This window comes from Rhinopithecus bieti, unplaced genomic scaffold (assembly GCF_001698545.2).
Source record: "Rhinopithecus bieti isolate Rb0 unplaced genomic scaffold, ASM169854v2 scaffold_14454, whole genome shotgun sequence".
Classification (NCBI taxonomy): Eukaryota; Metazoa; Chordata; class Mammalia; order Primates; family Cercopithecidae; genus Rhinopithecus; species Rhinopithecus bieti.
Window position 1 is genome coordinate 1,763,361 of NW_016808228.1, and position 24,831 is coordinate 1,788,191.

Here is a 24,831-nt window from a genome sequence, read left to right on the forward strand (position 1 = left end):
TTTTTTGAGACAAGGTCTTGCTATGTCACCCAGGCTAGAGTGTAATGGCATGATCTTGGCTCACTGCAACCTCTGCCTCCTGGGCTGAAGCCATCCTCCCATCACAGCCTCCTGAGTAGCTGGGACCACAGGTGTATACCACCACACCTGGCTGATGTTTCGTATTTTTCGCCATGTTGCCAAGGCTGCTCTTAAACTCCTGAGCTCAAGGGATTCACCTGCCCCAGCCTCCCAACGTTCTGGGATTACAGATGTGAGCCACTGCATCTGGCCCAGTAGTAGGTATATTTTATGAGACAGACAGTCGTACATATGACTGGAATATACAGAAATCCTTGGTTTCGCCTTTCCTATAGAACAATCCTGCCGAATCAACAGATGATTAGCTCTTTGATAAATGCCAACTTCTGTGTCTCTAGAGCTTCTGTTAACCTGCTTGTTGATTAACCTCATAGCTGTCCTGGAGAGATCACACAGTAAGGAAATGATGATGGTCCCTTCCCATAGTCAGACCCTCCGACCAACCTTGTCAATCAGTGGGTGACATATCCCAGCATGATTTTGAGTATTTTACTCAAACATCTTCAGAATGCTATATTTTTTCCTTTAAAAACACCTCAGAAAAATATTTTCAAATACATCTTTTCAAAAGAAAATTTTTTCTAGTGGCAAGAGACTACTCCTGTCATGTGGAATGTATTGATATCCCCCCATATTAATATTGAGTCATATTGTTCTCCTAAATAATATATAGTAAAACAAATGTACCTTAAACACATTGTGCTGAAGCAAAGTACTCTGGTAAAATAATTTGAAAGCCATTGATGGAAAACTTTTATTTTGGCACATAATTTCTTTCCCCTGAAATTTAATTATTAGAAATTCTAAATTCTGTCAAGTGACTGCCTTAATGGATTTGAATTTTGTTTTATCTTTTCCCTCTTTTTTCCTGTTTTTTTTTCTCAACACAAGGCAAAGGACATTGAATGATTCATAAAGAAGAATAGCATGTGATATATGATCAAAGAATATATGACACATGGAAATTACATTTCACTTAACCTAAGAATTAGATCTAAGTAGGTGGAGATGACTTACTATTTAAAATGTGTTTGTTTCTTCTCTCCATAGCTTTAAGAAAAAGTAGAGATCACTTCTGACTGTATTGAACAGCAAAAATTAAGTGACTTGCTACACTGTAAATCATGGCACTGCCATTCCGTAAGGACTTAGAAAAGTACAAAGACCTTGATGAAGATGAGCTCCTTGGGAATCTGTCAGAAACAGAGCTGAAACAACTGGAAACTGTTCTGGATGATCTTGACCCAGAGGTAGGTGCTAGCTGATGAAGAGAAATGAAATAACTTTTCAAATTCTTTGAAACTCAGTAGCTGCCTTTGAGCTTTTTCATTGACTTTTCTCTGGCACCTTCTACCCCCTCCTCCTCTTTATCCAAATCAATTTGCTTTTGGCTTCCTCTCCAGTTCCCCACTTCTGCCTCCATATGTTTACTAACATGACTGTCCTAAACTACTCCAGTATCCTTATTTTCAAACATCTCCTGAAATTTTTTCCTCCTCTAAGAAATTTTTCTCCTCTGTGCAGGCAGGGATATTTTTAGTACAATGCAGCAGATGATTACCTTTTTGATACACGCCAACCTCTGTCTCTTCCGAGTTTGTATGCCAGGTGGCTTCAGTGTAGAATGCCTCTAAAAGATTCTTCATGACCCTAAATCTAATTGTTCCCTTTCTGAAAGATGCTCACCCAATCGATTAAGTTTCCAGTCATTAGTAGAATAGATCTAAGTAACTTCTTGACAATACAGCAGTCCACTGTGGAGCAGACCTGAATATTTGTATGTAAGCTTTAACTTGCAAGGTGGATGTTATTTGTCTTATAAATTACACAAGGCTTAGATAGACAGCCATGACCCTTGAATTGTTATTCCCTGATATGCTGGGGGATGGGCAATGAGGTAAGAACCTGAAGATCCTAAAGGTAATGGTTGTTTGCTAGGCTTCTTTTCTTTACCACATTTCTTTATGCCAAGACGTTGATTTTAAGTATCCTCTAAGGACTGAGATGGAGTTCATTTTATAACATTGTTCTTGTTACTGGATGATGTGTCTATACCATAGATCAAATCCCTTAACCATAATTACTATTATAAGGAAAAGTTCCCAGTACACCTAATTGGAGGGGAATTACTCAGGATAACAGATAACAATGCTGTTTTTATCACATCACGGCAATATCTTCTGTAGGCAGTTCAATCTATTAGACCTATTTGAATCAAATGGTTTTAGAACTGGAAAAAGTGGACGAGTGCTCACACCTATAATCGCAGCACTTTGGGAGGCTGAGGTGGGTGGATCACTTGAGGCCAGGAGTTCGAGACCAGCCTGGCCAACATAGTGAACCCCATCTCTGCTAAATATACAAAAATTAGCTGGGCATGGTGGTGCACGCATGTAGTCCCAGGCTATCCCAGGCTACTTGGGAAGCGGAGGCATGAGAATTGCTTGAACCAGAGAGGTGGAGGTTGCAGTGAGCCGAAATTGCACCACTGCACTCCAGCTTGGGTGACAGAGCAAGCCTATCTCAAAAATAAATAAATAAATAAATAAATAAACTGGAAAAAGCATAAGACTTTAGTCCCTAGTCCAGGTTTCTCAATCTTGACACTATTTACTTTTGAGGTTGCATAATTTGTTGTAGGGGGGCTGTCCTGTGCATTGGAGGCATGTTTAACAACATCCCTGGCCAGTAGCACACTCCTCCTGTTTTAAAATGTTCCTAGGATGTTGTTTTAATCAGGTTTGGTAATGGATGACAGACACTGAGACTACTGCCTTGAAAGAAGGGTTTATTACTTACAGTTCCAAGAGCAGGAGGCACACCGTGCCACACAGAGGCACATGGGGAAGCACCCAGGTTGGTCAGGAGGCAAAAGGATCAAGGAACAAGCATGGCCAAGAGCCTTTATTGTGGTTCAATGAGAATGAATGGGTGAGTCAGGATAGGCAGATTTTAACAAGTTTAGGACTAGATAGTTTGAATAATTTTAACAGGCTCAGGGCTATGTAACTAATCTCTAGTTGTCCAGTATCTGGCTCTGGGTGATTTAGGGGGAGGGGAAATACTGGCTTGGTAAGTGAGAGTTAGATAAAAAAGAGGTGGTTAGGAGAATTGGTTGGTTTGTATATGAAAGGTGTGCTCCAGGGGAGGCTGGTAGGGAGTAGTGCTCTCTAGCTAGCCCTGGAAGGAGTGGTCTCCAGGATTAGCAGGGCCCCAAGATGTGAAAGCATCATAAAACTCAGAAAATAAAAAACATGACTTTTTTTAGGGCCCAGTTGTCACTCTGTTCCTCAGGCAAGAGTGAAGTGGTGCAATGATAGCTCACTGCAGCCTTGAACTTCTGGCTCAAGCGATCCTCCCACCTCAGCCTCCTATGTCGCTAGGACTACAGGCAAGCACCACTATACCCAGCTAATTTCTTTGTAAAATTTTTTCTAGAGGCAAGGTCTCGTTATGTTACCCAGACTGAAAACCATGATTAATACTCCTCCGCTTGAGCTGACAACCAAAAATGTCTCCAGACATTGCCAAATGTCCTCTAGGGGACAAAAACACTACTGGTTCAGAAACATTGATCTAGTTCATGCCCTTTGTTTTACAGATGGAAAACAGAAATTACCTCAGTTATTACAATTAGGGAAAGAGCTGGGACTAGGTCCCTCACTGCCTCATTGATACCTGGTGGTCTAGCAGTCTTTCTGTTAAACCACACTGAGTCTCCTCCCAACTCATGCACTATGGTATCAGTCTGAAATCTGATGGCTTATTTTTTATTTGTAAATCCATGGCCTGCTTCTTGTGTGGGGAGGCTTGATTAGCCTCTAAATGTCTTTTGCAAACTCCCCAACCCCAGTCGCAACTCCCCTAACCGCAATACTGTTAGTCGAGACTAGGAGAACAATGATGTTTATTGACAGCATCTGTTTGTTGGGTGACGTTTTTGGAAAGTGTTCTGGTAAAGAACCAGGTAAGAAAAGAGGTCAAGGATAGTAGCAGCTACTTCAGCCAGAGAAACACCACTGTAACTTGCAAAGTCTCAGGAAGTAGGTTGAAGGTGTGTGTGGTACCTTATATTTTGGAGGACTGTTTTACTGTCCTTCTGCTGTATTCAGTGTACATGTTTGCTAACTCTCTGCATTTTGCCAAAAAAAAAAAAAAAAAAAAAAAAAAAAAAAAAAAAATCTATCTCCAGAAGACAGCCAGCCTAGCAAAAGCTTTCCCCTGCCCCACCCCCCAAGGCTGGGAATATATTTTACAGCAAAATTGCACTGCAAGAGAGAAACATGTCATTTTTAGTGACAATCATATTGAAGAAAATTTTTATCTGAAAAGTAATTATGATCTATTAGCTTACTTGATTAGAGTATATTTCTAATGAAGCTTGGTTCATGGGTTTATAGCCTCTAAAACCAGCTAGCTGTCATTTAGTTTGTGGTTAGACTGTTTTTGGCCGGGTATAGTGGCTCATACCTGTAATCCTAGAAGGGAGATTTGCTTAAGAGCAGGAGTTCCAGACCATCCTGGACAACATAGCAAGACCTTGCCTCTACAAAAAATTTTAAAAATTAGCTGGGGGCATGGTGGTACACACCTGTAGTTCCAGTTACTCTAGAGGCCTAGGCAGGAAGATTGCTTGAGCCCAGGAGTTCAAGGTTGCAGCAAGCTATGATCACATCACTGCACTCCAGCCTGTGCAATAGAGCAAGACCCTGTCTCCCTTCCAAAAAAAAGAAAGAAAAAAAAAAGGCTTTCTAAGGAGCCAGGATTTCAGCTATCATATTTAAGACTGTGTGTGTCACATGGGCTTGAGCAGGCAGGTAGAGTAGTGCAGCTTCCATTACCACCACCATGAAATAGCAATATATACATCTATGCATTATTGATGGAGAAGTAAAGTTACTTTTTATTAATTTGCCTTAATGAGAATCTTTAAAAGCATTCTACCATTTACTTTATTCAGTAAATATTTGGAGACAACTTGTAGATTTCAGGTGCTATGCCAGGCTTAGGAATACAAGAATGAGCAAAACAAATGTGGTCTTTGCCCTCATGACACAGGCTGGTAGGAATAGGAGCAGTTTGACATTAATCAAATAATCATACCATATTAAAAGAATGGTAAATGCTATACACTGTAAGAGCTTGTGATGAGAGGTTAAGAAAAGCTTCCCTGGGGGAATGGAGCTACAATCTGAAAAATGAGTTGCAAAAAGGGATAGGCAGAGCATTCCAGGGAAGGGAGACCACACACATAGAGGCCTGGTGGTAGAAGGAAGTATGTGGCAAGTACAAGAGAGAAAAAAAAGTTCAGTGTGACTGGAATGGAGAAGATGTATGAGATGAGGCTAGGGTGACAGACTGAGGGGCTGGTGGTGAAGGATAAAAAATATCAGGCAACTGATACAGTTGGGAAGCTAATGTAACAGTCTCAGCAATCTTGGATCATAGTTTGGACCAAAGTAATAATGTTGGAGATGGGAAAAAGATAAATGAGTTCTTCAGGAAGTAAAAATGAGTAGGGCTTGCAGGTCGATTGGAAATGGATTCTTCACGTGTAGTTCCTCTCTTGATTTCTAAGTCTAAAGGTAGAAATCTTATGTTTCTTTTTTATGGTTCCATAAACAATTTTATATTACAGAAACATACTTGGTACAGAGTTAGGAATGGACCTCCTGTGTGTTTCATCTTTATAGTTCAGCTTTCTGTGTAGTAGGTACCATTACATAAAGGGTAACACAGGTGAATTTTATGAAAATTATTATGTATCTCAACAAATGACCACAGTTGAAGTGCTGTATTTCCTAGTTACAAATTGAATATTTTCTATTAACATTACCCTTATAAGATTACCCTTTATAATGAAAAGTTATCTTATACCACCCACGAAATTCAATTGGGAGGTTTTGCAAAAGAGGGCTGGCCCTTTTGTGTGATTTCTCAGGCTGCCTCCCATTTTCAAAGCAAAGATATACCCAGAAATAGGAGACAAGGCAGTATCACCTCTTTGGCTTTTGACAAGCAAAAGGACGTTGCTCACTTTGTCTAGTCAGCCCTTGTGTTTACTGGGCTTAGTGAAAATTAAGGGACTACAGGAGAAGACTTTAATCCATCACCTTCTACTCCACCTCCCTCAACTCTAAGTCAGTCCATGCACTCAAAAGCTTTACCCATGTGGAAACCTAGGAACATAGCTCTTGCTATGAGTATTTCAGGGGTCCCTTGGGGCATGTGAAACAATGATAGTGATTGTTGCAAGTACATCCTAGTGCTCATGTATATATGTATGCATACACACACAAGTGGAACATCTCACATTGTGTTTAAACTGAAGTAAACAATCTGATATTCTACTGTGTGGTATATATGTTTTAATCATGAAAAAGTCTGTACAATGAAATGGAAATCATGAAGGAATATCATGTACAGAGTCATTTAACACTCTTTTGTAATAGAATTATTCTCTGTACATATATATACACTGAGCAATTATTAAGCAGTAATAAAACTTTTTTAAAAAACTTTTATTTTAAGTTCAGGGATACATGTGCAGGTTCGTTACGTAGGTAAACTTGTGTCATGGGGTTTTGTTGTACAGATTATTTCATCACCCAGGTATTAAGCCTAATACCTGTTAGTTATTTTTCCTGATCCTCTACCTCCTCCCACCCTCCCTCCTTATGTTCCAATGTGTGTGCTCTGTATGTCTGTGTGTTCTCATCATTTAGTTCCCACTTATGTAAGTGAGAAGATGCGCTATGTGGTTAATAAAACTTTTTTATTAGTATCCCAGAACACTTAAAAACTAAAGATTGTTTCCTGCTAGTAGAATCCTCTCTGAAGAAAATGTTCTATTAGAAAACATATGCCAGGCGCGGTGGCTCATGCCTGTAATCCCAATACTTCGGGAGGCTGAGGAGGGCAGATCATCTGAGGTCAGGAGTTGTAGAATAGCCTGGGCCAACATGGCAAAACCCTGTCTCTACCAAAAATGCAAAAATTAGCCAGGTGTGGTGGCAGGCACCTATAATCCCAGCTACTTGGGAGTCTGAGACATAAGAATGGCTTGAACCCAGGAGGCGGAGGTTGCAGTGAGCTAAGATTGTGCCACTGCACCCCAGCTTTGGGGATAGAAGGAGACTCTGTCTCCAAAAAGAAAAGAAACTGTACTAATGTATGTGCCTATTTTAATAATAATGTAAGTGAATTCTGCCTAATAAAAAAGAAGTTTCATGTTTGGAGCAGTTGTACATTGCTGTCCTAAAATCCTGCAATGAAGTGTTTAGTGCCTGTATCACATTCCAGTCTGTAATTCCTTTTTATATGGGTAATCTTCGGAAGCATATAGCATTAGCATTCTTATTGGTCATACTGGCTGATTCATTCTCTCTGGCAGAATGCCCTTCTGCCTGCAGGGTTCCGGCAGAAGAACCAGACATCAAAGTCTGCCACAGGGCCATTTGATAGAGAGCATCTCCTTTCATATCTGGAGAAGGAAGCATTGGAGCATAAAGACAGGGAAGACTATGTGCCCTACACTGGAGAAAAAAAAGGTAAGCCCAGAATTTTGAAGTAATTATGTGGTAACACTTGATTTTCTTTTATGGGTGGGTATGGAGAAAATCATATTTTAGAGGTACATCATTGGTAGCCTTAAATATATGATACTGTTGACTTAAACATTTATTAGTTTAGACACTTTATTTACATTTTTCATCAACTTGGCCAATAAGTTTCTTCTTAATGATGTTAGTGAAGTTTTATTACACAATGATTTTGTATAACATTCTTTAATTCTCTACTGTAACAGATCTAAAAGTGTATTGAAGGGAACTTTTAAATCCAGTGGTAGATTACAGAGTACAAATGATGTTAAGGCATCTGTTCTAACTGCATTCTTTAAAGTGGAATGCTATAAAACAATTCATGCCATGTTTTTTTTTTTTTTTTTTTTTTTTTTTTTTTTTTTTGAGGCGGAGTCTCACTCTGTCGCCCGGGCTGGAGTGCAGTGGCGGGATCTCAGCTCACTGCAAGCTCCGCCTCCCGGGTTTACGCCATTCTCCTGCCTCAGCCTCCCAAGTAGCTGGGACTACAGGTGCCCGCCAACTCACCCGGCTAGTTTTTTGTATTTTTTAGTAGAGACGGGGTTTCACTGTGTTAGCCAGGATGGTCTCGATCTCCTGACCTCATGATCCGCCCGTCTCGGCCTCCCAAAGTGCTGGGATTACAGGCTTGAGCCACCGCGCCCGGCCCAATTCATGCCATGTTTTCAAAGGACCCTTTTTAAAAGCTGTTGTATAGCCATCCTTATTAATTCATGGTTATGATTGCTAATGCTTCATAATCAGTACTCTTAGGAAATTTTTCTAGTCCAAGTCTCCCTCATTTAAGTGTTTGTGCTTCTGTATCCTCAGTGGAGCTTAAGCACAGCTGTGGCTTTTTAAAATTTTTTTATTTTTTGAGACGAAGTCTTGCTCTGTCACCCAGGCTGAAGTGCAGTGGCGCCATCTCACCTCACTGCAACCTCTGCCTCCCAGGTTCAAGCGATTCTCCCGCCTCAGCCTCCTGAGTAGCTGGGATTACAGGTGTGCGCCACCACGTCTGGCTAATTTTTGTATTTTTAGTAGACATGGGGTTTCACCATGTTGGCCAGGCTGGTCTTGAACTCCTGACCTCAAGTAATCCACCCACCTTCGCCTCCTAAAGTGCTGGGATTATAGGCATGAGCCACTACTCCTGGCCACAGCTGTGTTTTTAAAAGTTCTATATATATACTTAAATGAAACAGGATAAGTTTTTCAGCTTTCCAAACAGGTAGGCCTAAAAATGCAAATTCTACGTTCACTCTTATTTGGAATATTGTGTATAGAATACTGGGGAATGGTGACAGCAGTAGCAGAGCTGAATATCAGCTCTTGCAGGCACCATTTTTATGTCTGAATTCTTTATAGTCTGGGCAGGAAGAATGGTACTTGGGCTTTTTATTTGAGAAAGAGGCCCTTCTCAATAATTTTGGCCGGAACTGTGTCACATGGCTACCCCTTAGCTGCAAGGGAAGCAAGAAAGTTCATTTTAGCGCTCCAGCTTCTATAGTAGAGGAAGGCTAGTGAATGGTAATAGTAGATAAGCCGTAAACTCAGCACCTGACTTTTCCAAAATTATCCATCACCTCAGCCCCTGTGCTTTTTCTTTAGAGTCCTCCTCCCCTTCATCTCTTGTTAAGGATCACTATCTTTGTTACTTGAGTTAGGGTTCTCCAGACAGACAGAACCAATGGGATGTGAGGGGAGAGAAAAGTTTATTTTAAGAAGGCTTTTAAAATTCAAAATCTAGCAGGCTGGAGACCCAGGGAAGATTTACTGTTCTTGTCAAAAGGCAATCTAGTGGCAGAATTTCTTCTTACTTTGGGGAGATGAATCTTTGTTCTTTAAGGCCATCAACTGATTAAATGAGGCCCAGCCACATTATGGAGGTTAATTGGCTTTACTTAGAGTCCACTGATTTAAATTTTAATCTCATCCAAAACAACAAAAACAAACAAACAAAAAAAACCTTCATGAAAACTTTTAGAAGAATGTTTGAGAAAATATCTGGGCACCACAACCCAGTGAAATTGACACATAAAACTAACCATCACACCAGTGTTACAGGTGGGAATGTCCTGTCCCTCAGGTGTTTGGGGCCAGAAAAAGAGTTCAAAACCAATGCAGAGTTTTGAAATGTGGAGAATCATAAAGACAGGCAGAGGCATCTCTTCCTTTTTATTTGTCCAAGAAAACTACTGGTTATATTTTCTCTGTACAGCCATACAGATGTCAGTGTTTATGGCTTTAATCCTGCTTAAATTGGAGAACATAATTTTATGAGAAAAAATACTGGTTGATCACCTTCTATTACTCTGTGTGTTTTAGGTGGACTCTGGGGGTATAATGTGGAAAGGAATGGAGGTAGAAACAAAGGGAGAGATGTGAGAAAAAGAGATGTCAGAAAAAAACTATGGAATTTGAGGACAAGGAGAAAAAATAAGAGACCTGAAAGAAAGTTGCATTTGTCCCAGGCTAACCCAGGAAGCTTCCTAATATGCCCTTGTTTCATAATCTCCAGTTACCTAGGAAAAAACCTTGGAGGATTAGAGGAAATAGGAAAGAAAGTAGAGAAGAATTATGGAAAATAAGAAAATACAACAGGGGGAAAAGGGGATAGAGGTGAGGAATATGGGTGACATTAGGAAAAAGTGCTGTATCCTTAACTATTGTAGAATATCTTTGTCCTCCTATGTATCTTTTAAAATTTTTACTTCTTACTTTAGGTTTTAGATAGGTAAGAATAAATGGAAGTAGTTGAACAAGTAATTTTACATTCACAATCAGTGGTTTCTCTTTATAGTACATTCAGTATTTTTACTGCATCTTTTAGCTACATATGTCTATTAAATACTGTTTATGGGTGGTTCTGATGCAGTGATTAAAATGATATCTTTTTTTAAATAATGAACTTTTTATTACTTAGAGAAAATGCACAGAGGTATGTGCATTATGTATGTAGCTCAGTGAATTATAAAATAAACACACCATGTAATTACCACTCAGGTAAAGATAACATCAGCAGCCAGATGCGGTGGCTCACGCCTGTAATCCCAGCACTTTGGGAGGCCGAGGTGGGCGGATCTCTTGAGGTCAGGAGCTCGAGACCAGCCTGGCCAACATGGTAAAACCCCATCTCTACTAAAAATACAAAATAGCCGAACGTGGTGGCACATGCCTGTAATCCCAGCTACTCGGGAGACTGAGGTAGGGGAACCGCTTGAACCCCAGAGGCAGAGGTTGCAGTGAGCCAAGATCACTCTACTGCTCTCCAGCCTGGACAACAGAGCCGAGACCCTGTCTCAAAAAAAAAAAAAAGATAACATCAGCACCCACTGAAGGCCCTATCATGCTCCTTCCCAGTCACTTTTCCCTTTTTTCTTCTGAAAGGTAATAACCAACATAGTGTCTAATAAAATGATTACTTCTGCTTGTTTTGAACTTTTTATTGTTGAAAACATACATTCCGGGCATCTGGCATGCCTATGTCATACAGTTTTTGTGAGGACCAAATTTGTTTTGGTTTGGTTTTTAGAGATCAGGACTCTCTCTCTTGTTGCCCAGGCTATAATGTAGTGGCACTGCAACTTGGGACTCCTGGGCTCAAGCAGTCCTTCCATCTTAGCCTCTCGAGTAGCTAGGACTACAGGCACATGCCACCACACCCAGCTGAGGACCAAATTTGTTAATGGGTACACTGAAATCACTGTAAAAAAATCATATGGGAGATGATTACCAAACGAGATTTTCATTCTCTGTCATGGAGAAGTGGTCTAGAACAACCATGGGGTGAATTTGTGAGTTTCATTAATCTATCTGATGGAAACACATACTATCAGATGTGGTACAATCAAGCCTTATAAGCCACGTCACAGTACCATGGACCTGAAGGAGGGCAGATTCCTCTTCAATAATCAAGCAACTTTGGCTGTAAAGCTCTGCTTTGAAATATAGCAAAAAGCCACCTCTAGTGTTCTGAAATCCACCCTAGACTCTCATCTTTAAAGCAGTTAGCCTTAGTTTTCCTTAGTCACGAATATGCCATCCTTTCTCTTCATCTCATCTCCAAGATCCTGATAACATTCCAGAAGGTCCTCAGAGTAATTCATCTGTGTCTTATTAGAATACTTCCCATCAAGCTAAATGTTAATCTCCCCTGTAGCTCCAAAAATCCAGAAGCTTGTTTTTTAAAGATGCCTCTCCTATGACTCTGCCCTGAACACCTGGGTTGAGTCTCAGATTTTTTACTTAATAGCTTATTTTAGTGGAGATAGACTTTCAGATTGAGGATGCTTTCCCCAACAATAGAGGTTTTCCTCGTTCTTCATAAAAGTTTGCAAACCTACCTCTATTGAGAAACAAAGGCATTTTACTTTCTTAGTACATTTAGATTAGTAAGAATCCATAAGATGTTCTCTTGTTCTCTAAATGATTTTTTCATTCAGACATGACTGGCCTCAGGGTACAGTACCTAATGGCAATATTAGCCTTCTGACCAGGGAATGTTATAGCAGTGTCATTCAGTTCCTTGAACTCTTTCCAAATTATATGCCAAAATCACAATTATATGCCCAAATCATAAATTAATTATTTTAAAGTGTCTATCAGATGACTGCTTAATTTTTTTTTGGAGATGGAATCTCACTCTGTCACCGAGGCTGGAGTGCGGTGGCCTGCCACCACGCCTGGCTAATTTTTATATTTTTAGTAGAGACGGAGTTTCACCATGTCGGTCAGGTTGGTCTCGAACTCCTGACCTCAGGCGATCTGCTGCCTTAGCCTCCCAAAGTGCTGGGATTGCAGACGTGAGCCACTGCACCTGGCCGACTGCTTAATTTTTTTAAAAGCAAAAACTTGGGAACCACTAAAAGGATTACTTACCTAGTCATTAGACTATTTTCTCATATTCTGAGACTCACAATTAATTATACTTGTTATTTTTTCACTTAAAGGCACACTCTGTTTCTGGAGCCAAAATTAGACATAACTGGCCAGGACAAGAGGGAATCCTTATAAAACTAAAACTTGCACATGGTAGGGTTTTCCTTTTGACCAATAAAACGTATATATTCATGCCAAATTTTATTTTCTAGATTGCTAAAAAATGTTTTTTAGAAGCCTGATAGACTAAGGATACTTAAGAGTTATTACATGTAAATCCATTAATAATTTCACCTCATGATTTGTGAAATGATTGTTTATATGTTTTACAGAATTGAAAGCATATGTCAATATATAAGAAGAAGAAAGTAATCCTAATTAAGTGAAGCTCAAGGCCTTATGTCTTACATGCATTTGGGGGAATATTTTGTCCTATACTGGTGAATGTTTTACGTTTAATACTATAGTTTTATTAACAGCAAAAATACATTAGCTGGTAAAGGTAAGCTGACAAAAGTGTGTTACGGATTGTTTTAAGTGCATTATTTACCATAGAACCCACAATATACACATGTTAAATTCACCTAAATCTAGTAAGCTCGGTAGGAATGGTATCATATCAAATAATCTTGACAAAGATGAATGGAAATGTCTTTCTTATGAGTCTACTATGTTCAAAATGTTGAGAAACTGAATGTTTAAGAAGATTAAAACAATCTACCTCTTCTTATTGTCTGTTAAAAAAAGTTAAAACAGCTGGGTGTGGTGACTAATGCCTGTAATCCCAGCACTTCGGGAGGCCAAGGCAGGTGGATCATCTGAGGTCAAGAGTTCAAGACCAGCCTGGCCAACATGGGGAAACCCTGTCCCTACTAAAAATACAAAAATTAGCTGGGCATGGTGGCGTGTGCCTGTAATCCCAGCTACTTGGGAGGCTGAGGCAAGAGAATCGCTTGAACCCAGGAGGCAGAGGTTGCAGTGAGCTAAGATCGTACCACTATACTCCAGCCTGGGTGACAAAAGTGAAACTCCATCTCAAAAAAAAAAAAAAATTAACAAAATTAATAACGTATTTTCTTTTTTCTTTTTTTTTAAATAAAAAAAATAGAGACAGGGTTTCGCCATGTTGCCCAGGCTGGTCTCAAACTCTTGGGCTCAAGCACTTCCATCTGCCTCAGCCCCCAAATTGCTGGGATTACAGGTGTGAGCTACTGCGTCCTGGTCCATATTTTCAATATATGTTCCTTTTGCTTAAAGATATCATGTTAAAATGTTGGAAAGGTACATGTAGCTTTTTACCTCTTCCTCCTTAAAATTTTGCAAAATATATAACTGAGACATAGGCCAGCACAAGGGTGAAAGAGAGTGTTCATCCAGCTCGTTCTCGTTCAGAGAATGGTGAAAATTCTCAGTGCTGATTATTAGTTCCCATGATATTTTTACGTAGCATGTGTATTCTGTCTCAAAGATAGATGAGGCATAGAACCTTGCCATGAATTTATCACTTGGAGAAATACTGTGTCCCAGTCTTCAGTATTTTTTACTACCTGTCATTTTGTTTTGTTTTGCTGGGGACTCCTCCTCTCTGTTGCTGGTATCATGCTCCGCCCTTACCTAGACTAAGATTTTTCTTTCCCCTGTGATACTTCACGGACGGACCAGAGCCATGGCTGCACCTTATATCCCATACAGAGATGTGCATTCTGATTCTCTTTGAGCTGCTGACTCACCCGGTATGGTCTCCTCCCTTCCTTGCACCACACTCCTTTTCTTCCTGCTGGGCCTTGGGGTACAGCCATTTATGCTTTTTGGTGGTGGTTTTCTCTTTTCCTGTCCTGAGAATGGAACGCCCTTGTGTTCTTTCCCAAGAATTCCACATGCCCCTCCCTGCTTTTCTAAAGGTAAATTTCACCCAGTTGCCTTAAACTAAGGACTTCCCATATACTGTTCAAGTTATTTATTCACAGTTATGTTAGCTTTCCAGAAAACCTACTCTTTCTCACCTTTCTGAATATGTGATTTCTTTGGAAGAAAGACAGACCTGATCCCTCAGTAAACCAGAAAGATCATGGTTACAAACCTGCCTACATCTACAGGATTACATAACCACCACTGGGCAATTGGTTTCCGCTAAGTCCAAAGATAAAAACTGGCTCTTATTTTTGTAATCATATTTTATGAATCCTAAACGTCCCTTGTAGACGTCTGAAAAGTGGTCTTCCCAGGCACTGAAGCTGATATTTGAAATGGGCTATTTACATTAGTCATGCAGATGCTGGCATCTCCTTTTCAGACTGGTCATGCAATGTCATTTGAATGATTCACTGTTAACTCCTTTAGGGTAAGGAGTTAGCCACATGGATGGCTTGTTACTCATGTTAACACCCGGTTTTATGGGGAACCTTTCCTGGATAACTACACCCACTCTGGATAGTTCCTTTCCTCCAGTATTTCTCCATATGATTTACATACCATAAAGTACTGCTTTTATTTATTTATTTATTTATTTATTTATTTATTTATTTATTTATTTATTTATTTATTTTGAGGCAGAGTCTTGCCCAGGCTGGAGTGCAGTGGCACGGTCTTGGCTCACTGCAAGCTCCACCTCCCAGGTTCACAACATTCTCACAACATGCCTCAGCCTCCTGAGTAGCTAGGACTACAGGCGCTCACCACCACGCCCGGCTAATTTTTTTTCTATTTTTAGAAGAGACAAGGTTTCACCATGTTAGCCAGGATGGTCTCGGTCTCCTGACCTCGTGATCTGTCCACCTCAGCCTCCCAAAGTGCTGGGATTACATATGTGAGCCACCATGCCCGGCCTAAAGTACTGCTTTTGATTGTTTCAGAATCTTGTACTATGAGGCTTTGTTGCTACTTGTTTTTAGGATTGTTATGTCCCCTTGATGAATTGTCCTTTTTGTTATTATGAAATGACCTTTGTCTCTAGTAATATTCTTTGCTAGAAAACCTACTTTGCCTGATGTTAATAGAGCCTATCTTTCTTTCTTTTGATTAGGTGTGGCATGGTATATCTTTTCTATTTGTCCTATCTGTTCTTTGTTGTTGTTATTGTTGTTGTTGTTGTTTGTACTCCAGCCTGGAGTGCAGTGGCGTGATCACAGCTCACTGCAGCCTCACGCTCTTGGGTTCAAGCAATCCTCCTGTCTCACCCTCCTAAGTAGTTGGGACTACAGGCGTGTGCTACCATACCTGGCTAATTTTTGAAATTCGTTTTAGAGGCGGGTCTTGCTATGTTGTTCTCAAATAATCCTTGGCCTCACACAATCCTCCCACCCACCTCAGCCTCCTGAGTAGCTGGGATTACAGGTGTGAGACACTGCACCCAGCACTTTAAAAAAAAAAAAAATCTTCCGGCCAGGCATGATGGCTCACACCTGTAATTCCAGCACTGCAGGAGGATCACTTGAGGTCAGGAATTCCAGACCAGCTTGGGCAACACAGTGAAACCTTGTCTCTTCTAAAAATGAAAATAAATTAGCTGGATGTGGTGGTGTGTGCCTGTAGTTCCAGTTACTCTGGAGGCTGAGGTGGGAGGATGGCTTGAGCCCAGGAGTTTAGTGCTGCAGTGATCCATGCTCATGCCACTGCACTCCACCCTGGGCAAAAGAGTGAGACTCTGTCTCCAAAAAAAAAAAAATCTTTCATGCCTCTACTTCACTTTTTGAACATGTGTGATGTAATTATAGTAACTTTTAATGTCCTTAACTTGCCAATTTTATCATCTATCATTAAGTCAATTTTGATAGACCGATTTTTTTTCTTCTCCTTCTGGATCAGATTTTCCTGTTTCTTTGCATGTTTGTAATTGTTTGTTGGGTATCAAACATATTAACTTTCCGGTGCTGGATGTATTGATATCCCTCTAAATATTCTTGAGTTTCATTCTGGAATGCAATTAAGTTACTTGGAAACAGTTTGATTCCTTAGAGTCTCGCTTTTAAGATTTGTTGGGTGAGACTAGAGCAGTGTTCAGTCTAGGGCTAATTATTTCCCCAATACTGAGGCAAGACCCTTCTGAGTTCCCTACCCAATTATGAGCCTTGTGAATTGTCAGTTTTTCCAGTCTGGCTGGTAGGAACAGGTTCTATTCCCAGCTCTGCATGAACATGGGCATTATTACCTCTAAGCTTTCAGATGTTGTTTTTTTTTTTCCCTTGGCTCAAGGTAGCTCCTCACTTACACGTACCAATTGGTGCTCTGCTGAACACTCAGTGCAACCCTCTGCACAACTCCTGGGCTCCTTCTGTGTGCAGCTCCCTCCTCTCTGTTTCCCTATCCTTCAAACACTGGCTGCCTTGGTTTTTCTGGACCTCAGCTGTGTCTCCTCAGCTCAGAGTTCACCAGGCTCTTCCTGAATTTCTGCTCCCTGATCTGCAGCCTGGAACCTTTCTCCAGGCAATAAGCTAGGTAATCATAGGGCTCATCTCTTTTTTCCCCGTTTCATAGGGATCACTGTCCTTTGTTGCCTGATGGCCAGTGTCTTGAAAACTGTTGTTTCTGGCCAGGTATGGTGCCTCATGCCTGTAATCCTAGCCCTTTGGGAGGCTGAGGCAGGAGGATTGCTTGAGGCCAAAGAGTTCAAGACCAACCTGGCCGACATAACAAGACCCATCTCTTTAAAAATATGTGTGTGTATGTGTGTGTGTTTGTGTGTGTGTATAAAACTTGTTTCATATATTTTGTCCATTTTAGTTGTTTCAGGCATGTGGGTAAATTCTGTCCTTATTACCCCCTCTTTACATAAGATCCTCCAGATTAGGATTCAGTTGCTATTCTCTTTCCCTTTTAGAATATTAGCTCCCCAAAGTGAAGGATCTCTTGTTTTGTTTTCCTTATGGTGTTTTTCTAGTTCATTGTCTAGTATACACAAACTCACTCACTAAACATTTGTTGACTAAGCATTTATTGGTGACCATATTGCAGCATCAAGCAGGTGTGGTGTGTGTCACTGTATCAAAACAAAAACGTCTTTCTAGGCTCTGTCCCCTAATCCTTTAGTTTGATTGGTTTGAGGTTTGTGTGCTGCTTGTCAAACAATGTATCGCAAAGCCTCTTGGAGATTATAGTGGCATAGGGTCCTTCAATCTTTTCTGGAACAAGGCAGTTTATAAACAAACAGTAAAGTTAGCTAGGGCCTTTCAACTCTGTAGGAATGAAGTAACCAAGAGCCATCTCTGTTTCTTGTTACTATATTTTTTATATACTCAACAAGGGTGGGAGCTATGACTAAGATAATTCTTAACATTTGTTGCAGCTGTAACTTGCTATCCTGCAAAAGAGATGAGGACTAGTAAAGAAAGGTCCTGGCAATGGAATTGCTAACATGGATCACAGTATATCTCACTGATTTTGTGACAATAACAAGGATCTTGGCACAGGATATTTCTTTTTTTTTTTTTTTCTTGGCACAAACATGGGTTTGGATAAATGCCATACATTTAAATTACTATTATATGAATTCTTATCTCAATGTCTTTCATTTCCTTAGCTACTGTTTTGTAGTTGCAGAAACAATACTAAACTGTTTTAACACTCTTAGCGACCAAGGGTCAGCCTTATTTTTGTTTTGTTTAACTTGGGGGTGGGGAATGTATCGTTTCATACTTATCCGAGAGTTTTTAAATCTGATCTAATCAGTTTATTTTTATTTATTTATTTTTTTGAGACAGAGTCTCGCTCTGTCGCCCAGGCTGGAGTGCAGTGGCGCGATCTCAACTCACTGCAACTCCACCTCCCGAGGTCACGCCATTCTCCTGCCTCAGCCTCCCGAGTAGCTGGGACTACAGGCGCCCGTATATTTAGTAGGGACAGGTTTTCACCATGTTAACCAACATGGTCTCGATCTCCTGACCTCGTGATCTGCCTGCCTCTGCCTCCCAAAGTGCTGGGATTACAGGCGTGAGCCACTGCGCCCAGCTATAAACAAAATCATACAATATGTATTTGTGGCTTCTTCCACTTAGCATAAGGTTTTGGAGTTTCATCTTGTTACAGTGTGTGTCAATACTTCATTCTTTTTTATGGCTGAGTATTATTTTATTGTATGGATACCACATTTTGTTTATCTGTTTCTCAGTTAATGGATATACAGGTTGTTGCCACTTTTTAGCTATTGTGAATATGCTGCTAGGAATATTTTTATACAAGTTGTTGTATAGACATATGATTTTATTTTTCTTGGATATGTGCCTAGGAATAGAATTGTTGGATCATAAGGTAACTATTTTTTAACAAATTGAGAAGCTGCCAAACTGTTTTCCAAAGTGGCTGCAGTATTTTACCTTCTCACCAGTAATGTACCAGGGCTGAAATTTCTCCACATGCTTCAACACTTGTTGTCTGTTTTATTATAGCCATCTTAGTGGGTGTGAAGTAATATCACATTGTGGTTTTGATTTGCATTTCCCTAATAACTAATGATACTGAGTATTTTTTTCATGTACTGTTAGACTACTGTATATTTGTTTGCTTTTTGGAAATGGGGTCTTGTTTGCTTTTTGGAAATGGGGTCTTGCTATGCATCCTAGGCTGGACTCGAACTTCTGGGCTCAAACAACCCTCCTACCTCAACCGACCGAGTAGCTGAGATTACAAATGTGCACCACCATGCCCAGCTGTACATATTCTTTGTAGAAATGTCTCTTCAAATCCTCGCTTACTTTTCAACTGGGTTGTCCTTTTATTGTTGATTGGGAAGCGTTCCTTATATATTCTGGATAAAAATTTCTTGCCAGATATATGGTTCAAAAAATGTTTCTCCTATTCAGCAGATTGTCTTTTCACTTTCTTGATGGTATAATTTGCCCCATAAAAGTTTTTAATTTTGATGTAGTACAATTTATCTATGTTTCTTTTGTTACTTATACTTTGAGTGTCATATCTAAAAACCATTGCCTAACTCAAGGTCATGGAGATACAATTTTTTTTTTTTTTTTTTGAAACAGAGTTTCGCTCTTGTTGCCCAGGCTGGAGTGCAGTGACACCATCTTTGCTCACCGCAACCTCCGCTCCCCAGGTTCAAGCGATTCTCCTGCCTCAGCCTCCCGAGTAGCTAGGATTACAGGCACACACCACCATGCCCAGCTAATTCTTTTGTATTTCTAGTAGAGATGGAGTTTCTCCATGTTGGTCAGTCTGGTCTTCAACTCCTGACCTTAGGTGATCCGCCTGCCTCGGCCTCCCAGGGAGATATAATCTTATGTTTTTTCTTAAGAGTTTTATAGTTTAGCCCTTACATTTAGGTTTTTGTTTTTATTTTACTTATTTATTTTGAGTCGGAGTCTTGCTCTGTCGCCCAGGCTGGAGTAGAATGGCGCGATCTCGGCTCACTGCAACCTCCACCTCCCAAGTTCAGGCGATTCTCCTGCCTCAGCCTCCCGAGTAGCTGGGATTACAGGCGTGTGCTACCACACCTGGCTAGTTTTTGTATTTTTAGTAGAGGCGGGGTGTCACCTTGTTGGCCACGCTGGACTCGATCTCCTAACCTCAGGTGATCTGCCCGCCTCTGCCTCCCAAAGTGCTGGGATTATAGGCGTGAGCCACCATGTCCGGCTCATTTAGGTTTATAATCTATTTTGAGTATGGTGTGAGGTAAGGATTCAACTTTGCATATGAGGGCTAAGAGTGGTGACTCACATCTGTAATCTCAGCACTTTGGGAGACCAAGGCAGGTGGATCATTTGAGGTCAGGAGTTTAAGACCTGCCTGACCAACATGGCAAAACACTGTCTGCTAGTAGTCCCAGCTACTTGGGAGGCTGAGGTATGAGAATTGCTCGAATCCAGGAGGCGGAGGTTACATTGGACTGAGATTGCACCACTGCGCTCCAACCTGGGTGACCAAATGAGAGGCTGTCTCAAAAGAAAAAAACCAAAAACAAAAAACTGCATGTGACTGTGCAGTTGTCTTAGTACCATTTGTTGAGACACTGTTCTTTCTCCATTGAATTGTTTTGGTATTCCTGTAGAAAATCAACCATAAGTATAAGGGTTTATTTCTGGATTTTTGGTTATATTCTGTTGATCTAAATGTCTTTCCTAGTGCACCAACACTGTTTCGATTATAGTAGCTTTGCATTAAATTTTGACATTGGGAAGTTTAAGTCTTACAACTGTGTTCTTGGCTATTCTGGGTTTCCATATGAATTTTAGGATCAGTTTGTTACTTTCTATAAAAAAAAACCAACTGAGATTTTGAAAGAGATTGTATAAATCTGTAAATTAATTTGCTGAGAGCCCCTAAGGTTTTGTATTCATAATACTAACTTAGGTCCTTCCTAGTTTATCCTTTCTTACAAAATTAATTTCTTTACTTCTACTTTTCTATAACTAAACTTCGTATATATGCATTAAAAGATAACTTATTACAATGTATTAGTGTTCAACTAACCTAGAAGAAAATATTAATTACTTTTGTATTTTAAAAAAAATATTGTAAAAGCTAAATCCCTCTATAGCAAAAATCTCTACATACAGAAAAATTATGTAAAGAGATTGAAAAAACAAAAAACAGAATCCAATTTCCTTTTTTTGAGATGGAGTCTTACTCTGTCACCCAGGCTGGAGTGTCATGGCGTGATCTCGGCTCACTGCAACCTCTGCCTCCTGGGTTCAAGTCATTCTCCTGCCTCAGTCTCCTGAGTAGCTGGGACTACAGGCGTGCACCACCACACCAGGCTAATTTTGTTTTTAGTAGAGACGGGGTTTTGCCATGTTGGCCAGGCTGGTCTTGAACTCCTGACCTGAGGTGATCCACCCACCTTGACCTCCCAAAGTGCCAAAGGGGAGTGCCAAAAGAGGTGCCAAGCTATGTCAGAACTCTATGAAATTGAGCAAAATTCTGTATGACAGAAAAATTTTTCTAGGTCGTTGGGAGTTTTGTTTTGCCTTACCGATTTTTCTGCCGAGATTCATTTTGTATTTGTAAGCATTAGCAAAATTTATGTATGGGGAAATTAGATACGAATAATGCCTCTTAAGGAATGTGTATAAGGATTATAAAAAATAAGCATCTTAGATTTTTATAGTGCTTTAGATTCCATCAGTCCCTCAAATAAGACATGGGCAGCTATTTGATAGCTTGTGTAGTTTTTTTTTAAATTAGCAAGTAAAAATTGTGTTGTTTATGGTGTATAACTTTTTTTTACATGTACACATTGTGGAATAGCTAAGTTAAATTTGACATACATATTACCTCACATACTGATCATTTTTTGTGGCAAGTAGCTTGAGTAGTTTTGTTTAGTCAGTGAATACCATAATCCAGTTGCTCTCAACCTTGGCTGCTATGCATCAAAATCCCTGGAGAGCTTTAAAAAATTCAGCTGCCCATGCAGCATACAAGATTAACTAAACCAGCATCTCTGGAGTGGGGCTTGGACATGAGAATTTTTTAAAGCTCTCACAGTGAAGCCACTGTGCATATAACATTTAGAACTACTGCCATATACAGTTGAAAATACTGGTAGATTGAGCTAAGGAAAATGTAATTATCCTGAAGTGGCAATTAAAATTATGCCCCCCTGAAATGTATGTAACTTTAGTTGTAATCTGAACCACTATGAAAAGTATGGCATTATCAGGACATAATGATTTGGATTTCTCTTTACCTGTGAACCAATAATAAAAGATTATCCAGTCACCAGAATTCCAAAATTTGGTACTAATATCAGTTATACATACCACCATATAGGTGGGCATTTGTTTGCGGGGGAAGAGTCTGTTGCTAAAAAAATCAAGTTTGTAAGCTGCCAGTTAATTGGAAAAAGCACTGAAGCCCTGGCCTTAAGAGTTTGACAACCTGAGTTCTAGTATTAGCTCTGCTGTGTGACTTTGAGCCCATGTATTTAAATTATACTTTATAAAATGGGGCCATTGGACTGAAGGTGATCACCAAATTGTTTATCCAGCAAATTGGATTGCCTGTTGTGTTCTAGGCAAGGATACAGGGATGAACAGAACATACAGCATCCCCTTGAAAAGCATGCAAAAGACAAACATATGTGCACAATGTCTAAGTGCAGCTATAGTGAAATGTTCAGGGAATTGAGGGAATATAAAAGTACTTTATTTGGTTTCAGTTTGGGACAGACACTATAGTTGCCCATTTAACAACCATTCACAGATGCTTGCTTTCCTAGCCACCCTTGCAGCTGGGGCATAGACCAGAGGAAAAATCTGCAGCGCAGGATTTCTTGTAAAAGTTGGCAGTTGAGGGTGGTCCAAGTGCAGTGGTGGTTACAGCTAATTGATCACAACCAGTTACAGATTTATTTGTTCCATTTCTGCTCCCACTGCTTCACTTGACTAGCCTTAAAAAAAAGTTGGCAATTGAAAAAGAACTCCTTCCTGTTTTGGCTTTATTGTGTGGGGACATAATACTTGGTGCTACAAAGGTCATCTTGAGACTGTGAAGGCCTAAGAACAAAGGCCTCCACACTGAGAATAGCCAAAGAGGAAAACAAAGGAACCTGGATCCTTGATGTCAACAGTGAGCTACTAAACCATCCATAGAACCACCTTCCTGTGGGCTTATTAAGTGAGATAATAAAACTTCATGTTGTTTGAACCCTTGTTGCTTTAAGAGTGGTCTGTGGATCAGCATCATCTGGAAGTCTGGTTAGAAATGCAGAATCTCAGGCCCTACTCAGACCTGCTGCATCAGCATCTATACTTTAGTAAGATCCCCTGGTGACTAACATGAACATCAGAGCTTTTGAAGCACCAGTTTAAACCAACTTTAATTGGTTATTCTGTTCTATGCAAGCTTAGTAACCCAAGTTGTGTGAGTACATCTTGTTTGGTCTGCTAGTGCTGCAGTTATAATTATTAGCATTTTTCCATTCCCTTCGTATTTTCAATCTTGCATAGAACGTATGGTCATAAACATGATTTTCATATGATAAAGTCTTTAGGTTTCTAGAGTAACTAGTTTCTTGTTCGTGTACATTGAGGCTTAGAGGAATAGTGACTAAAAATTTCAGAGTGCCACTCAGGACGTAGAAATTTATTTGCAATCAGAATTTGAATTTCTAGAATCATAATTGTCTCTGCCATCCCCCATGTGACAGTAACAGTTTGTTGCTTAATAATAAGAAATTGGGGCCAGGCGTGGTGGCTCACACCTGTAATCCTAGCACTTTGGGAGGCCAAGGCGGGTGGATCACCTCAGGTCAGGAGTTCAAGACCAGCCTGGCCAACATGGCAGAACCCCGTCTCTACTAAAAATACAAAAATTAGCCGGGTGTGGTGGTGCACGCCTGTAGTCCCAGCTACTTAGGAGACTGAGGCAGGAGAATGACTTGAACCCAGGAGGCAGAGGTTGCAGTGAGCCAAGATCACACCACTACACTCCAGCCTGGGTGACAGAGTGAGACTCCATCTCAAAAAAAGGAAATTGGAATCTGTTTTTTTTGGGGTTTTTTTTTTCAATCTCTTTAAAGTTTTATAGGTTTTTTTGTGTATTCCTTCATTTATTTATTGATTATTTGTAAAGCAACTCACAATTACTCTAAAAGAGCCCATTTTATTTCCACAGATGAAAATTTCTCAGTTGACCTTTTCTTTCCAACTTTTACAGCCAAAATATTACACTGGAAACTTAAAAATCTATGTCAGAGATAAAATTACTGTTGATGTTAATCTTTTCCTTCAGGTTCAATTATACATACTTTGGTTACAAGGATAAAATGGTAATGAGTTAATAGCAGTAATAGTGGAATTAACAAAGTGCTTTATTTTACAGGGAAAATATTTATCCCCAAACAAAAACCTGTACAGACTTTTACAGAAGAAAAAGTGTCTCTTGATCCAGAATTAGAAGAAGCTTTGACAAGTGCTTCTGATACAGAATTATGTGACCTCGCAGGTATCACCTAAAACAAGTTAATTTGTGAATAAACGTGGGGTGGAGTGGGAAATACCAGCACATACCTATATACATTATACAGATGTTTGCTTTGCCTAGCAAGTACTGTTGAATCAGTAATCACATATTTGGCTTTACATTTTACACGATAAAGCTGACATAAAGAGTTTCATTTCTCTAAATACTCTCAATAGTGAAATGTTTATGTTAAGAGAATGTATTGTGTTATTCGACACCTTTTCCCATGTTGTCATATTTGAAAGTCTTTCTAAAAATCTTTCATCAGCTGGCGCTCAGCTAGAAGCTGTCCCATCTGAACACCGAAAAAGAGTCTTCAGGGTCAACTGCTGACCTGCTTTATCAGAAGACTGAGAGATGAGTAACTAGAAAGTAGATT

The 24,831-nt window shown here is 40.0% G+C and overlaps 1 protein-coding gene and 1 pseudogene across 2 annotated transcripts in view; one reads left to right on the forward strand and one right to left on the reverse strand.

The window, feature by feature from the left end:
• Positions 1-822, reverse strand: part of LOC108538114 (U3 small nucleolar RNA-associated protein 6 homolog pseudogene) — a 3,838-nt pseudogene extending 3,016 nt beyond the window's left edge.
• The window catches only part of TMOD3 (tropomodulin 3), a 78,903-nt gene that overhangs the window by 33,005 nt on the left and 21,067 nt on the right, over positions 1-24,831 (forward strand). For both annotated transcript variants that reach the window (XM_017886166.1, XM_017886167.1), the window contains 3 exons: positions 1,132-1,331; positions 7,475-7,631; positions 24,312-24,434. In XM_017886166.1, the coding sequence (XP_017741655.1) occupies positions 1,206-1,331; positions 7,475-7,631; positions 24,312-24,434 (406 nt within the window). In that variant the 5' untranslated portion in view covers positions 1,132-1,205. The remainder of the gene's footprint in view (positions 1-1,131; positions 1,332-7,474; positions 7,632-24,311; positions 24,435-24,831) is intronic.